The sequence below is a fragment of the Symphodus melops genome (genome assembly GCF_947650265.1).
Source record: "Symphodus melops genome assembly, chromosome: 20".
Lineage (NCBI taxonomy): Eukaryota > Metazoa > Chordata > Actinopteri > Labriformes > Labridae > Symphodus > Symphodus melops.
Genome location: NC_136710.1, coordinates 2,061,911 through 2,079,959, shown reverse-complemented (window position 1 = coordinate 2,079,959; position 18,049 = coordinate 2,061,911). Strand labels below are relative to the sequence as shown.

General features: G+C 44.5%; 1 protein-coding gene across 1 annotated transcript in view; it reads left to right on the top strand.

The window, feature by feature from the left end:
- The window catches only part of col4a6 (collagen, type IV, alpha 6), a 96,990-nt gene that overhangs the window by 50,643 nt on the left and 28,298 nt on the right, over window positions 1–18,049 (top strand). Inside the window, exon 4 of the mRNA XM_079371039.1 lies at window positions 8,203–8,280. Coding sequence (XP_079227165.1) covers window positions 8,203–8,280 — 78 coding nt within the window. The remainder of the gene's footprint in view (window positions 1–8,202; window positions 8,281–18,049) is intronic.

Below are 18,049 nucleotides of genomic sequence, written 5' to 3'. Positions count from 1 at the left end.
TTTGTCTGCACTCTTGTCCAGACAGCGGCACACAGTTTGTTTTGGCTTCAACCTCAGTCTCTTCCTTTGTCTTCGTCTGTATTGACTGCAGAAATTCGCTGCATACAAAGTCTCAGGGGATCTTTTTATTTTTTTTATTTTTTTATTGCCGTCGATGACATCAGTGAGCTGGCGTGAAGCTGCCTGTTGCTGGTTGTCGGTGCCCGTTTTGCCAGTGGGCAGCCGGCTGCCTTTATTGGCACACTGAGAGTTAAGGAGGTTGTTTCCAAGTATGTCTGTGTCTGTGTTGGAAGGTGGAGGATGTACGGATAAATTTAGACCCTGACTGCAGTCAGTCTTTCAACATTGGGTTATAAATATGATGAGCAATCGTTTCCACCGACAGCGGGAGTGACGATTGAACAATTAAACAAAAATTGCAAGGAAGGGGAATTCCAAATTTTGCTATCGGGATCAAAGAATGATTATTGCCAAAGGGTCTGTTTTCATTTTCTGTTTTCATGGTTCTGACGTTAGATAATACAAGTCTCTTCTCTTTCAGTCCAATAAACATTCAAATTGGTGTTTCTTCCAATCCTTGCAATTATTGCTGACCCTGCATGCACCTGAAAACTGACTCACCATTCTATACTTGGTCGTCTGGGTCTGCTTTCACGGCACAGTCCTGCACACAGAGTGGATTTAGAGCTCCGGCCTGGAGAGCAGGCAAAAGAGAAACCAAACCCCGACCGGAAGCTCAGGTTCTGACGATGCAGACGGGTCTTTGGCTGGAGGTCTGAATACCAACCCGGGGCGCTGCCAAGGAGGGCTGAGACTTGAAACATTGGTGGAGTATCTAATGATCCTGTGAGATCCCGCTGTAAGCTCACATAGGTGATGGTTGTTGGGGTACGAGTATTTATGTCCCCATTAGAGATGGACTCATTTCATCATTCGTACTGTTAAAAGGGGATCAAGTCCTTCTGTAGAGTTGGGGAAATAGTTTTGTTGTTTACCTTGAGACGTTGATTCTTGTCTATAATTATTCTGAATATGTCCATGTATACATAAAAAAAAACTGTTTTATGCTTGTTGCTAGGAAACAGATGGGCATGCCAGAGCTGTCTGGAGGCTATTAGCAGGAAAGGCGAGTGTCAAATGTTGACCCAGTTGTCGATTGCCCAATTGGTCTATTGCTAACAGCATTGTCCATTGAGAGGGTTCAAGCATTTAGGTCGACAGTATCCAACAACAGGTGTGACTTAAGTAAAGATTAGATTGGCTACATTGGTTGAAACCATTCATTTGAGTCAGAGGAAGACAGAAGTATTTGTATTTTCAATATTCAGAAACACATCATGACCATGAACCTTCAAGTTAAGGGACTTAAAATCAAGTTGGTTTTGCTTGATGTTGGTGTCAGGATGTCGCTTTTTCTTCAACAACTTCATTCGCTATGAAACAGTGAATAAAAAGCGACACTTTTAATGATTAACCTGCATTTTTTTAAAAGATGTTTCTCAACATAAATCCTATGAATTCCTAATGCAGGCATTTAAAGCATCCAGGTAGTGTGAAGACTCAATTAAAAAGAGGCAAGGTGGGGCACAGTAATCACAAAAGTATCACAGATCCTTCTGTCAATGCAGATCAATCCCCGTTTGGACTGATAACATCTCCTCTCAGAGACACACTTAAGTACCTGGGCTGGGCTTGAAATACCAGGAACAATACCTGAGGACATGTGACATTAACCTGCACGAGTGCTCTGAGCACAAACATGTACCTTGCTCCTGTTCTGAGTACATGCCCATTCTCGCCTTGGTTCATTTTGTTCTTAAAAAACATGATAAAATTGCTAAATCCCCCCCCCCCCCCCCCCCCCACCCCCAGACTAATAATGTTCATGAAGGGGAAAAAAAGACGGAGAGAGCAAACAAGGCGAGGCAAGCAGAGTCCTAATCCTGTCTAATAGCAATGTTTCTGTTCCATCACGACTGCAGAATACGTAGCCTGAGGAAAGAGGTTTGTGTGTGTGTGTGTGTGTGTGTGTGTGTGTGTGTGTGCAGCATCTTATACAGGTTTATCCATTTCTGTTATAAATGCTTTCAAATCATCCTTGGGAATATCCATTTTATGGGACTTTTAAGTTCTGCAGGTCCACGGCCTCCGAACGTCAAAAACCCTCAAAGGTTTTTATCACGCAAGGCGCTCACATGGTTTATATGGAGTAATCTCAGCTGTCAGTGTACACGGGGTATCTACGTTCTACATCACGCTGTTATCAGAGGAGCGGAGCGCTCCAGATTTGCACATGACAACTGAGGAGCATGTTTCGACTCTGGCAGAAGATAACGTCTGAGGTCGACTTTAATCTCTCACAGTTTTTTAAAACACCTACAGACAAAAGACAAAGACGAGGAGGCGAGAAAAAGTCACAGAACATAAATATCTCCAAAGTCTTCTTCAGTCGTCTCCTGTAGCTGCCGTGACGGCTAAATTTCCACATTTCCCTGAAGGCATCATGTTGAGACGGTTCTATAAATCACATACTGTAGAAGACTTTTTCCCCCCTTTGCTGCTCCATTCGTCATTGTCAGCTGTTCTTTTACAGTCCGTTTGCTCAGATTAAAGTTCAATTCATCAACTTGTCCATATGAATGTGTCTCCACGTCTCCATGTCTTCATCTCTCAGCAGAGACGTCAGCTCTCTAAATCTTCGTTTACGCCGACTCTGCCAGGGAAAAGCCCGTCTGTGCGGCGTGTTTGGATTTTACACGAGACGACTTTAAAATGTTTCACAACATTAACACGGTCTTAACTGGATGTGAGGTTGAGAGGTGCAGATAGGGGTAAGGTTTAGTCTTCCACACACACATGATATCAACAGCACCACCAAACTACGCATACATACTTTTTCCTACTTGTTTGATGAGTCTTTGCAGATTTGAAGTAGACTTTTTGTTGCCTACAAAGTGATTTGTTTGCTGGTCATTTGGAAAGCTGCCCTACCTATATCCTTTCTCTGTGTCGTCCTCTCCTTTCATGCCGTCTGCATGCAATCAACAGCCGTGGTTTACTCTGTTTACATTTGCAGCTGGCGGCTATGTCGGCCGGTTTTGTGCGGCGTCCTGTTTGGGTCCCTTTTTAGTGGTGCAAATATCCGCTGTCTGGCCAAGTCATGGATGACCCGACTCTCGCTGGGTGATCCGGTGGATGAGAAGCAATCGAAAAAAGAAAAAAAAATTCACTTGAGCCTTTTTGTGTACAAGTACGCAAAGCTGGCCTTGCACGTGTGCTCATATACGAGCGTATACCGCTCGCACACGCAGCGCGGAATAAACAGAAGTAAACGAGGAGTGCTGGAGGCCCAAACACAGCTGGCTCGTCTCCTGTGGTGGATGTCAGGGTCACAGATGTACCAGAGGAGGGAGGAAGAAGAGTGCAAGAATGGAAACAAGGGGTGAAGAGAGAGAGGGGGGGGGGGGGGGGGGGGGGGGGTAAGATAAGGAACGATTTAATGGATAGCAAGGAAGAAGAAGGTGAACTATTAAAAGGACCCGGGAAGACACAACAAGGATAAGATCTGATGATAATGTCAAAAGGGAGAGAGACTATTTCTTTCTGGTTCTATCGTCACATCTTTTCCTGCTCGTTGACTTTCTTTGTTGTTGTTCGTTTTTTTTTTTTCTTTCTCCTTTCAGTCGTTTGTCTCCGTCAGGTTCAGCTGACAGTGAAAATGTAAAGAAAGTCCTCAGGGTTGAAATAGTGTTTAGGTCCATTTGTTCTCAGTCAGTCAGTCAGTCAGTCAGAAGTTGTTGATAAAAACTGACAGCGGCTTCTCCTTCACTTTCACGTTCATTTGTCTTCATTGTGTTTTGGCATTTTGATGAAGAGTTGTTGTGAATTAACTCGGCTCCTCCATTTGGGTGTTTCTATATGAGTGCTGGTTGGCAGGCAGGGGGGGGGGGGGTCATCTCTGGGGCCTGTGACTCCTCACACACTCATATGTTCAGTGTGTAGCCTCTCGATCGATGTTCATGTCCTGCGTCAGCTCTGCTTTCTGTCTGACCGATGTTCAAAGTTCCTAAACCCACTTCTAAGACGCCCCAAAACACCACAGACCCTTCAAGTTCTTTGCCTTTTCCTTAATGCTCATCCCTGCATGTGTTGGTCCAAAGGGCAGTTTGGTCCTTCAGTGTGTCAAGACCAGCAAACCCTTCGCCAATGAGCTTACCTTCTGGGTCTGGCTCCGGGGGGGAAAGTTGGTTTTCCTTTTGGCGTGGGAGGTGTTTGAGCCCCTGCTTGTCCAATTTAAGTCCCACACAAGGCCACAAGTGAATCTATATTTCATATTAATACATAATCTTCAGGATTTTCCCAAATGAGGATCCCACATTCTCTTAGTACCTTAAATGTACCCGTTCTTTAGCATACGAAAAGCATGCTAATCTCGGTGTTTTGTGTGAAAAATGAACTGTGGTTCCTGTCACATGTTGTGCCATCGTCTCTCCAGGTAACCCTATACTCAACCTTCATCCGGATAGCATCAGCAGACCCCGTAGGAATGAGCAGACAAGTCCAGACGTCAGCCGCTAACCCGCTAGCTGCCTTCCTCAGGTGTATAAACAGCAGGATATTTAAGCAGCCAGCTATTATAGACAGCTTTTAGATGTGCATACGGGGAAGTGTTTGGACAGTAAAGTATGAGTAAACAGCAGAGATTGATTGGGGAACATCGGCGAAAGCTTAAAGGCGCATAGCTGGGTAATGCCGGGATGACAGAGCGAGGAGAAAGAATGAACACAGTGTAGACGGTTGGAAGTGTGCCTGTTGAATCACGTTATGTCAGTGAATTTACACAAATTACGAGCTCTGCCCTTTAATCTGGAGAGGTTTTAAGATGAGACGTTTGTTTGGTCCTGTCGCAGATGTGAATCAGCCTCCAGTTAGACTTTAATAAAGGACGATCAGTCAGACGCTAAACCCAGCAGAGAGGTCGAGATGACGTGCAGCAAAAAGACCGAGGTCAAACTCAATCCTGTCGACGCTCTTAACATCAGGTGGCCGATAACCACGAGGCTAGTTAGCACGCCGGCGTTCTTGTTTTTGTACCAATGTGGGGACCAGAATTAATGAGGACCAGAGTGGCAGGACAGGACTCGACCAATATCCTGTCATAGATTAATCTGGGTGTCGATTTCAGGCTCAGGGACTTGAAGCAAGGGGTCCCTACAAGACTAGAAATACAGAAGTGTGTGTGCATGTTGGCGATGAGTTCTTGTTTTTCTATCAATGTGAGGACCAGCGACTGGAAGTTCAAATAAGGACCAAGTCCTGATATGATAATGGGTCTGTTGTAGTTTAACATGAGTGTTACTTTTAGTTTCAGGGACTTAAAAAATTATGCTGACTAGACCAGAATTACAGACGTGTGTGTGTGTGCATGATGGTTGTGAGTTCTTGTTTTTCTATCCTCGTGAGGACCAGATTGTTAAAATGAGGGGTTCAGGGACTCGGAAAATCCAGCGCTCACACGTCTAGAATTAAAGTTGTGTATGTTGTCATGACATCCCGTTTGTCAACGCTGCTGAAGTCCCCTCACGTGTCCCACTCCTTGTAGAGATTCTTTTTTTTTTTTTTGTTTGCCAGATTGAATGTTCTCCCTCAGGTGCGGGCTTAGCTTCTGTTTGCTCACAAAGTCATCCTTCACTTTTAGCTCTGGGCGTGGACAGGGTTGAATTGAAGCGAGGATCAGCGCTTAAGTTCGTCTCCGCCCTGCTCAGATGGAAGCTGGATCGTATCCCAGAACAATGAATCCCCCAATCGGGAGGCGGCCTGCCCTGATTGGATCATACACGAGGAAGGATGATAGATAAAAGAGCAAACTCTCGAGGGTAACATAATATTAGGATAACCTGAGAGAGCTGAAGACTCAAATCAATGAGTGCATAAATATCCGTTACAGGATCTTGGATTCCTTTGAGAAGCATCTTGGATTAGATTTAGAGAACTTGTAAAGCTCCAAATCACTTGTTTTGCTTCTATTTTTAGCTTCTTCTTCAGTTTCTTTGCCAGACTTTCGATTTAGTCGCGCTCTATATTAAGCCCCAGTCCACTACCTCCTTCTCAATCCCTTTGTTTCCCCCCTTCCTTGCTCCCTCCATTAGCCCAAATGTCACTGTTTCCCTGCTCACTTTCTCCCTCTCTTGCCCTCCTTCTGTCAGTGTGATTAGAGGAGTCGAGGAGATCAAAAGGGAATAAAGCAGGAACCAGCACAACTGACCTTTCCCCTCCTTCTCTCTGCCAACTTTGCTTTCTTCTCCGTTTTTTTCCTCATTTTTTTCATTTTCGTCGTCATTCGTCTTTTTTTGCTTTCAGTACTAACGTTGTATTTTTATCAGTGTTTAATTAAAATTGTCTCCATTATAGTTAATATAGTTTCCTTAATCATATCAAAAAAGGTGGGACATGAGGACAAAGGCAGATCATCGTCCAGTAACTCGATCCAGCTTTGTATCAGTGTTGTTCTGTATCTGCTTCATATGTAAATAGAGCATTTCTTGCTAATATTTCTTTGCCAAAGTTTTAGCTGTGAAAGTTGTTGTTTTGTTTCTGCAAACCCCAAAAAGACCTAAAAAAGCAATTTCTGTAGGTTTGAAGTGAAGTCATTGAAGTTCGTATCAGATTATGAAAGCTTTACAGCCTATTCATGATAAAATGATTTACATGCATGAATTTATAAATCACTGCACAAACCATTAAAAAAACCCAGAAGAATAAAAACAAGAAAAATGTTGATTTCTAAGATTTTGCTTTTGCTTTTTTTCTGCTTTCTATTCAAATTGAAACACGTCTTACAGACTGCATGTCACCGATCTTTTCTCAGAGACGATGTGTGACTCCCACGCTGCAGACTGTTTTCTTTCACAGGTCGAACCTGAAAACAAAACAGAGTTTGTCCGACCTCTCCTGTCCAATCAGAAAGCTCGTCCCTGATTGGCCGTCTGGTTAAACAGAAAAAGCGCGACAACTGACTTGGACTGTGTCTTTATAAACGGGATATCAGCTGATACTGATGTTCAGCTAATGCTAATGCGTTCTTAATGTAAACAGGTTAGCATAAAGGGCTAATACACTGCACTTAGAAAGACTCCTGGATGAGTTCTGGGGTTGTTCAGTCGTCGTCCTCTTCTTGTTGACGCTCCTAAACTGAACATTTCTCAGATGCCTTCACATGGGATTCACGGCAGTCTTTCCCAGACCCCTATTATGAAAGACCGGGACCCAGACTAAACCAGCAGATGACGACTTACAGGGGTCCTGAAGGGTCTTTGACCTCGATTATAGTGGCTATGAACGCTCTCAGACTCACCTCGTGCACCCCCTGTCCTCTGAACCTCCATCACACCCCAGTCAACACCCTTTTGTCCCTCCTCCCCTCCTGTCCCCGTCTCTCCACCCCGCCGGCACCCCTTTCATCCACTAATCACATTGAAATGCCAGCCTTGACCTGCGAGTTTGACCCCTGAGAGACCCCATTAACCGTGGACTCGTATGAGACGTGCGCTCCTGAATTCACAAGAATCGCAAATGTTAGCTTCAAACACACACACACACACACACACACACACACAACGTGGAAGACAATATACTCACACACGTCAGCGCTCAACATGTGCTCCATCACCTCCCGACACACTGCTCCTCCCTCCGTAGGTGTGCTGCGGGGCCTCACGTATGTGGGCCTGCGCCACTCACATGTCAGCTTATAAAAGTTCTCTGTGTGCGGCTTTTAAACTCTAAAAACACTGCGTGACGTTGGGAAGACATCTCAGGAATGCCACCTTGAACTCGCAGAGGTTAATCTGGAGCTCGGAGTTTGTGAACTTCAAAATGTGGCACGGACATACTGGGATGTATGGAGGGCGAAAATGTGACGAAAAACAACAACATGAGATTTGATTTCAGATTAAAGAAAAGTCGAGACTATAAGATTATAGAAGAACTTAAGCATCTTGCAGGAGGGCGAGTTACTACAACTTGATTCCTGACTTTATTTCCCACGGTGCTCTTGGTGCAGATTAGCGAAAAGAAAGTCAAACACTGGAGCAGATGCAGGAAAATATTAAATTTTGTCAACACGATGTCGGATGATGAACTATCTCGTTGATTCTTCCTTTTTTTTTAAATATCCTTTTTTTCTCCTTTTCGTTCCTGCAGGGTTCGGACTTCGACGGGCCGTGCGGAGGACTGGACTGCAGCACAGGATGCAAGTGCAACCCGGAGAAAGGCAGCAGGGTGAGTCACCTGAAGGTCTTTCTCTGCCATGATGTCTTTATAAATCCGTTTCTAGCCGACAGCCTCAGCACATCGTCTCGTCCGTGAGCACAGCTCGGAGCGGACGCGTCGTTGTGTCCTGTGCTGGTTTCTTATTTGTTGCATTATTCAGGTTGATGTGGGGAGAATTGTTTGAGGTTTCAGTTTTAATTTAATTAGATTAAATGTAATTTCTCCAAACACGTTAATTACCTTTGATTCATTCAGTAAGTACATGAAGACCTCGGGGCTCGTTTTTTATCTCATCAAGCTAAACGTCGACGTCTTCTGTTCTGCATCGAAGTCCAAACGAGTTTTGACAGATTGTCAGAGGAGCTTTAAAAAAACGTCGTTTTCAGATTCTTGCACATTGTCGTCCACGCTCAGAGCGGGTCGACTCTCTGATTTATGACCAGGACAGTTTCCAGGTGGTTTTAGATAGTTTGCTGTTCAACCTGCTGGCTTCGTATAAATTACTTTTGAATTAACGAGCGTGTTTTAAAAACGCTCCGGCAGCGTCAGCTCAGAGACGCTGTGAAGACGTCCGACACTTCCTTCCTTTTAGGAAGACACAGGAAACAAATTCAGGAAATTTTAATTGAAACCAAAATTGCGTATTTTTTTTGTATTATTATTTCAGACTGTGAGTGTGTGTGTGTGTGTGTGTGTGTGTGTGTGTGTGTGTGTGTGTGTGTCAGACTACCTGTAAGCTCCTCGCTGTAGCTCGGTGTGTCCGCCTGTATCTAAACAACAATTACTGTCTGACACAGAAGCCTACACTTTACCACCTCCCTGCTGTTAACTTGTTCAGGTAAATAACACAGTGAGTACGAATGACACCAGAGTCCCTCTGCTCAGCTCAGATAACTCACACACACACACACACACACACACACACACACACAGGCTGTATTAGCTGCCTTGTGTTGTTGATGCTCAGGTGCTTATTTGTGTCTGTTCAGTTTTACTTTTGTACGCACAGGTCAGAGAGGTGAGGCGTGTTCTCCATCAGAGCTGTTTGTGCTCCCAGGCGCTCGATTCACAGCAGGAGGTCTTTGATGCCAAACAGGCATCAAAGACCCCCCCCACACACACACACACACACACACACAGTCATTTTGGACAGTCTATATTGGATTTGGGTGTGATCGAGTCAGGACTCACGTATCCATAAAGGTCGGGACTGTCTCGTAAAACCAGCGGTTCTATTTATGCACGCTGAATTAACATGTCAAGACAAACGGGCGAACCAATTTTGCTGAGTTTCTGGGAACGTTGAGGCCGCCCAAAATGGGATTCACTGTCAACAGAGAATAATGATAATAATTTCTTGTGTTTCAATAAAGTCCTCGCACCCTTTCCGGTTCGTGCTCGGGCCCTGGTGAAAATAAAAAACGTGACTTTTATGCACACCGGCCTTCGATTTCAAAGTGAGTCGAAGCTCGTTGTTTTTCTTTTTTGCGTCAGCGGTTTTGTCGCTTTTAAGAAATGCTGTGACGTGTAATATCGAGTTATTGAAGCGTCACTGCATCTCCGTCACCCCCGCCTGGCTTCTCCCGACAACCAGGTTTGAAAATGACCTCACAGGACACATTCCTTACAGAGCTTATGTTCACCTGTAATAGACTCGTCTTACGTTTGGTTTATTTTGGATCCGAATCAGCGGCGCGTCTCGCTTTCTTCCATGTGACTCAGGAGGATGTTCAGCAGCCAATAAATAATACGTTCGTTATGTAATGCAGGTGCTGTACCTGCAGGAAAGTTTGGCACCTTCTAGCGTCAGGTAAATGATGTGAGGAATCAAACGAGGGCCGAGATCTAACAGAGAGAGATGTTTGGTTGACGCCTGAGGGAGGGTAAAAACTTTTTGTTGATTTTCCAGCCGCCTGTCAGAGTGCACGGTCATCCATGAACGATGGAACAGGGATTATCAAAAGTTCATCAGGGATACCGATACGGATCATGGATGTTTCTGTGTAGATGTTTTGATTTGAAGAGAAGTCAAGAAAGAAGCAGGTGAAGGTTGAACTTGACTGAAAAAAAAGGATTTTCACGATGCATCAAGTGAAGCAAATGAAAGTAGACAAATGTAGAAATAAACTAATTTCAGCTGCTGTCTCTTTAAGGCCCCGCCCCCCCCCCCCCCTCCTCACACGCCCACTTTCTTCTGATTGGTCAGCTATCTGGAAGCCTTCCAGGTTGCAAGTTTTCAAGCAAATTATTATCATGTATACCTTGAAAAGTCGTGTATCAGTTTTGAGAGAGTGCACGATAAATACCACGTTTAAATCTGTACATTCGACTTTGTAGCCGTAGCAAGCAGCTGATTGGTTTAGCTTAGCATAAAGACTTGACACTGATGGAAAGAGCTAGCATGCTGCAGAGGCTAAGTTACTGACTCTTTGTAAAGTCTGTATGACAAAAAAAAGATACATGCTTTATAGGGTTATATGTTTATGGCACATGGCAGTGACTTCCATGTTTCTTGGCTTTATGCTAAGCTAAGCTAACCAGATGCCAACGTCTGCTTTGTGTTTAATGTACAGAAATGAGAGCGGTATCAATCTGCTCGTCTAACTCTCTGCAAAAGGCCAATACAGCTAAAGTATTTCACAAAATGTTGAACTAATCTTTCAAAGGGCCATAAACAAAAACAAGAAACCAGTTAGCATTCGTACGTCTCGTCCCGATCGACCCTGGAAGCCTAAATTAGTCTCGAAGCTTTTCAAACAAAGTTATCTTATTGTAATGCTCGGATGGTAACGCTCCTCACATAGCTTGTGTTTTCTACCCCAGTGTTTCACTCACATCTACCAACACGCATGCCAATAATTCTGGAGGGCGTAGCTGGCACAACAACATTATTATTAGTGATAGAGAACAGGGCAAGGCATGCTGGGACATAGCGATACGAAGAGAAGATGTTTCCTACGGGCCTAGAGACAAACATCCGGTTATAATTGGAGAAACAAACGCACCTCTTTGTTTTAAAGATTGTATCACATTTAAAAAAAATAATAGATTGACATGTCTCGTAAATCCATTGGTAATGCCTGAGTAAGGCCCTGCTCCTTGGGGGCGCAAATACCCCAAATTCAATCACAGCGAAGACTGGATCCAGACGGTGTGTGTTGGTTTTAGGTGGTTTTCATTATTATTAGCCAAAGGGCTTTGGTTTCACTTTAACTTAAAGCCCTGAGACTTTGGGAAAACACAGAACCCGAGTGTTTAAAAACGTGTGTGTGTGTGTGTGTGTGTGTAAGGTTGGACTCTTCTGGCTCTAATATCTGTGTCATGTTGGATTCATTAGCTCCAAAAACATCCGCTCCCATTGGGTAAAGCCCCCGGGGGTCAGAGGGCACTGTTAGGGATGACAGGAGGGCTTACATGTGTGTGTTTGAGCTTTCTGAGACAGCAGCAGGGTCAGGAAGGATGTGCTTTATTTAATTTTGCCAGACCTCCATCTGTGTCAATCAGAAACAGACACAGAGAGAGAGAGAGAGAGAGAGAAAGAGAGCGAGAGAGAGAGAGCGAGAGAGAGGACTTCCTGAAGTTGTTAAGCCGACAGGAGAGTCATTGTTTTCTGTCACATTAGCTTTAACAAGAGGTCCAACGATGACGTCTTCCACCCACCCTTCAGCTTATAAGAGATCCCAAAAGTTCCTGATGCTCGAGCTCACCTGTGGCCTGGTGTCAGTGTAGCGCCATTGTTTTAGTTTAAGGAGAGCGCCTCAGATGATTTGTAGTCCAGAGCTAAGCTAGCCGCACTCTGCTACGCTTTGCTACCACACGCCTGCTACCTCGTATCTTCCACATGTATTTGTCTGAGTCATTGTCCGACCGCGGTGAAATGAGAGTGTTTTTTTTTTTTAGCTTTCATTTTTAACTCTAAACAAAACAAATCGGTTCAGATGTGGATTATTAGAGCAGAGGATGCACCAAGCGTCAAACGACGGAGAGGGAGGGAGGGTAAAAAAAGAGAGAGAGACGCAACAAAGAAGAGCAGGAACAAAGGGTGAATAGAGAGGAGGAGGGAGAGCGGCTTCCCCTTTTAAAACACGATGAGGGTAAAGTGATAGTGGATGAGTGTCTCGCTGGGATGGGAAGATAAGAAAACGAGGGATGTGTCCCCTCAGCGGGGCCTCTCGATGAAAGACTGCGTCTCTCCCTCGCTGAATTCCTTTATTTTTAATCCTGAAGCAGGTAGAGAGAGAGAGACAGAGAGAGAGAGAGAGAGAGAGAGACGGTCTTTTAGTCTAGACTAGAAGGAAAAGATGCAACCAACATCGACAGGTTTAATTATAAAGCAAGCCAAGGAAGGGTGGTGAGGAAAGCAAGAAGACCTGAGCAGCATGTTAGATATATTCAAAAACACAGAAAAGTCGAGGAAGTTAGGATTGTGTCATATTCAGCCACAAGTTTGGCTTTTTTTTTCCCAGAATAAAAATCTGAATCGAGTTTGTTTACACATCCAGGAAACAACGATTTGTTTTGGTTACAAGAAAGCAAAAATAGCAAAAACTTCAATGAAATTAAATAAATTGCTAATATAAAAAATAGAATTAAAAATATATATAAAATGTACAAAAGTTTCAAAAGAGTGAATGTAAGAAAATTTGTACCAGATATGACCGTATGAAATGATTACAGAGTTTTCCTACCTGGCTGTGAACATGTTTATTTTATCATGGGGCCTAATGGGGATTGACTCACATTTGGAGGCAGCATCAAGAGGCCGTTTGAGGTACTGCAAGCTGGATAGTTGAAGTGAATGCAAAAAAAACAAAAAACAGTCTCTGAATTCCCAAAACAGAGAAGAAAAAGACGAGATGACAACAGAAAGGAGGCTCATAATCAGATGGAGGAGCCTATATGTTTTCTTCTATAGGTTCCGATCGCACACGCGATAACGACAGTTGGCAGCAGAACGACCCCGAGACAAGCGTGGGGCGGCGTCTCTGATCCTGTCTGTTCTTATCCTTCAATATATCCACAACCTCTCTCTCTTTACGTTACCTTTACGCCTGTGTGTGTGTCTGACATGTATGAGATATCTACAGGAAGGTCTCAGCAGAACGTCCCTTCAAACACACACACACACACACACACACACACACACACAGACCGACACACACTCCTGGGCCCCTGCATGGCATTTTATCAGGTTGAGGGCCTCCTTTTCAGGGCAGGAGTCTAAATAAGGTGGTTGCCTTTGTTTAGGCTTCATCTTTAAGCACACACACACACACACACACGCACACACGTCAGATGGCCGTAGAGCAGACGCTCTGCCGTCCTTTTGTCCAGAATGTCTCAACAAACAAAAACTGTCTCCCTGTCTTTCAGTCTTCGCTGATAAAGAGGACGGATTTTTACGTGGCTTTGAACTTCTCAAACACACACACACATGCAAACACACACACACACACACACACATACAAACACACACTTGACACTTAAAGCCAGCTCATCCACCGACCAGAGTCTAGAGTTGAGTCTAAGAAATGTTAAAGGTCACCGCCAAACAAAAGGGAAGGCCGGTCGAGAAGGTCAGGGGCGACAGGATCACAGACTCCCAGATACACAGATGAGCTGTGTGTGTGTGTGTGTGTGTGTGTGTGTTTGTTTAGTCTTCAGACTTGTTTGTCCATTAGCCTAATAAACCCTTTTTTCTAACTCGACATGCCCATCAATCCAATCTTCTTTCACCTGCTCGTCTCACTGACTCCTCAAACTTTATTTTTAGTCTCAAAAAATATTAAATTAAAGAAGAATAACAAACATCTTAAAAACAGAGGAGTGATCAAAATCAATAATCGATATGAAACAGAGAGTAGAAGGAGAAAAAAAGTGTGTTAAAAATCTAAACCAGAGATCTGCTGCTGCCTCTTCTCAGTTTGCAGTGCACTCTACCGCCCTCATGTGGCTCCTTTAAGAACTACAACCCAGACAGACCGAGGACTCAGGACTGAGTGTGTTTTCTCTCTTTGTGTTTCATTCAGACCGACTTCATTTCAAAAAAGGGAGAATTAATAAAAAACTAAAATGAAAAGATTTTGTGAATGGAAACACACACAGCTGGATCGAGCCAGCCTGTGTGTGTGTGCAGCATCCTAACGTGATGAATAATCAAAGAAAACAGGTGAATAAAGCTGGAGGTCCCCTCACCGCGTGTTTGAACAGTCCGGCTGAATCACACTGGAAGGAGCTCTGTGTTGTTTTGGTTTGTTGTTCTTGTCTGGCTCTGTGTTTGAAAAAAGAGTTTGAAATTTAGCGTTAGCTTCTTGAACTTACGCTAGGTTAAAACCTGCTTCTATTTTTGAATCGCGTCCATCTTCGTTGTTCCCTCGAAGAACTGAAGCTGAGAAACACTGATGGTTAGGATGTACCTTTAAGTCATCTTCATCCATAGAGAAACGTACAATTGACCGTCGATGACCCCGGTATTCCCCCTGAGGCCGAGACAGCTTGTAATTGAGTGAGACCTGTATCCATACATTGGGTTTCCAAAGGTTAAAACATGCCATACAGACCAATAACAACGCTGTCTGCACTTAAAGGTTATGGTCACCTCAGGCTGATTTTCTCCTCGGCCCTGACGGAACCGTTGAAGTCGGGTTTTGAAGACTTTCGGGGTGAAAAATGGAACATTTGGCACTTTAGTTGAAGAGAAAAAAATGTCCCTGGTCCTTCCTCACACTGTAGCTTACATTTCTTTTCCGAAACTTGACGAAACTTTATGACATCATCACCGTGGGACAGTGCGGGCCGGCTGAGCGCTAAGTGGCTTTTTATTGGAGTGGGGGGGAAAGCACCTGGTGATAAGAGGGAACAGGTTGTTTGTTTTAATGGGCGGCCATCGGCACAAACAGATGAGTCAGGGGGAGCGGAGGAGGCTGGGAAATCAGCCCGAGACGAGACCAGCGCCACATACGAATGGAATGACGGCGTCTCCTCCGACTTAGTAATGTTTTATGTCAGGAGAGAGGGAGCCACATGAAAGGAATACTTCAGAGGAGTTGAATTGAATAGAGCCAAAATCTAAAGTCGTAAACTGCTGATATCAGCTTTCCGTCCTGCCGTCTGTTGTCATTAAGACGCACGGTGGGGGAAAAAAAAGCAGCCTTTACTTGATGCTTCATAAAAGTCTGCAGGAGATGAAAGGAACACTGAAAGCCTTGAAGGGGTCCGAGCCTCGCTGTAAACATCGGGACACCCAGGAAATGGAGAGGGACTCTGAAAGTGGTTCAGATGTGGTTCATCTTTAACGCCAAACTGCTCCCAATTCATCTGTGTCTTATTCTCTGGAAGTGTTTTATTTTGAAGGCTGATATTCAAAGATAGCGAGGCACTTCCTGTTTTACCTCTGGCCCTCTGTTCTGGTCTTGTCACTCGTCCTGAGCAGGACAAACATGTCTGAGTCCAAGCAAGGTGTTTGGGATCACAGTCTGATTGCTGGAGGGGAGAAAGACGAGACAAGCCAAACATTCCCATCTAGAGGACGATTTTCCCAACTTCCTCTCTTGTGTGTGTGCAGAGCGCTGTGAGAGCGGCTCCTTTTTAGTTAGTGTTTTCACTTGTTTCATCAAACGTGCCGTCCTTTGAGCACACTTTGTAGCCATCGCTCTGAACCGCTGGTAGACAGCGTTTGAGGTTTTTGCCGACTCATGTGTGTTGTCAAGCTGTAATTGGGTTATCAAACCGCCTCGCTGGTTAAACTTGCACCCAAAAAGTCTATCTGCCAAGCGCCCGACCCCTCGCCTGTACGCTGCTCCCGTCACTGTCCCCCAGTGAGCATGTGGTGTGACAGCTAAAATCTTCCCCCTCGCAGACTCAATACTCAAAACAATGCACCCCGATAAATCCTCAAAGTGCCTGAGGGTGTGTGTTCGTGTTTCTATGCGCGTGCGTTCATAGACAGCACACACACACACACACACACTGGTTTTCACACGCATGGTGGCTAGAATCTGTCTGTCCAAGCACTCTCCTCCGTCAGGAAGTGAGGTCGGCCTGATGGGAGCTGTAAGTCCAGAGAGCTTAGCGGCCCAGAATAGGCCCCATTGTGCTCTTTGTGCTGGAGGGGATTTGGGCCTACAAACTGACCAGTCTGCTGGAAGGTGATGAGGATGGAAGGTCTGGAAGAGCCGGCTGGAGTCCCGACAGGCGGGCATGAAAACAGACTGGGATGCCAACTGGCAAAGGGGGACGGGTCTCAGGGAGACGACAGGCAGGGGGACCAGACTGATCACTGATAAAAAAAATTGTCTCCATGTGACTAAAAACCGAAATATGTTGCTTGTTTAAATTATTTCAAGGATTGGAAACTGACCAGACTCTGCAGAGCTTTTTAGCCTCTTTTAGCACGTCGTTTTGGTTTTACTGTACATGCAGTGTTTGGTCAGTTACTTTATCTTTAAGAAAACCTACTACGTGCTCAAATGTCGAGAATAGCCGGTTGGTGGAGACCAAACTAGTGATAAAAGGAATTTTAATATTGGATTAGTTCTCATCAGGTGGTTTAAAATGTGACATTTAATGCTGTTGAATCCAAAGCAAAAAACAACTTCATGATATTACGAAACTTTTCTTTCTGGTTATTCTGCCCTCTAGTGGCCAGAAAGACATCGTTGCAGCTTAAAAGGGTTGGCACAGATAATAGAAGAAAAAAAAAAACATGAATAATGAAGTTAATGCTTTATGTTTTTAATTATACTTTAAATAATTTGTTTGAATAACAACACTTGCAGGGTTTTAGTTCATTTTCATCAAAAAGCTCAGCCGTCAAAATTTGCAGTTTAAGGAAACACAATTAATTTCCAACATTAAAACTGGTACACTGGTGAATCTAAAGGCTTTATTTTTACTCACATGGTTCGCTTATATGAAGAGTACAGAGGTCACTGAAGGTCGGCAACCTGTGTAAAAGGTTAGATCGCCACCCAGTGGTCGCTTTCACCTCTGCGCCAGCACAACATGATGTTTCTATGTTATCTTTACTGCTGTTCCACCCCCCCCCCCCCCCCCCCCCCCTTTCATCCGTTCCCTTTTATCTCTCTTCTTTCTCTCTGATGTCTGCGTCTGCAGGCTGCATTATTTAATTCCATTGCCATTTTAGGGAATAAACAGAGACGGCCTCATCCATAAGGAACTCATCTAACAGTCCTGCTTTAAACTCTCTGACACTGACCTCCATCTGACCATAAATAAGATTCTTGAAGATTAGATTTTAAATGTATTCGCTTTTTACTGTGCGTGAAAAGTCGCATTTCGGGTTCGGAAGAACACGTCGATTATTCAGCTTGAGTTGGACGCCAAACCGTCTTTCACCTTAACTCACACTTCACCTCTTACCTTTACATAACACCAGGCAGACGGAGCATACAGCCGAGTGTTTGAAAGTAGATACAAGAAAACTGGCGGAGCCTTTTGACGAGATGACCTAACAAACTCTCTTTTTCTGGAGTATATTTGTGTATAAACACAGATAAACCTGAGCAGGCTGCAGGAGAACTAAAGCTAGCTCCAGGTGATGACGGTTCAAAACAAGGAGTGATGGAGGATGAGACAGTGGAAAGGTGTGACACATGAGAGAAAGTGGGACCTCTGCATATTTTTACCCAGGTGAAACCAGGTGTGAGTGCGAGCTGCGAGGCCAGACAGCTCCGGCAGCCCTGTCATTAGCGCTACCTGAATGCCTCGAGGCCACGTGGGCCGCATCCTGAGCTAACACTCACGTTGTGGTTGTGGT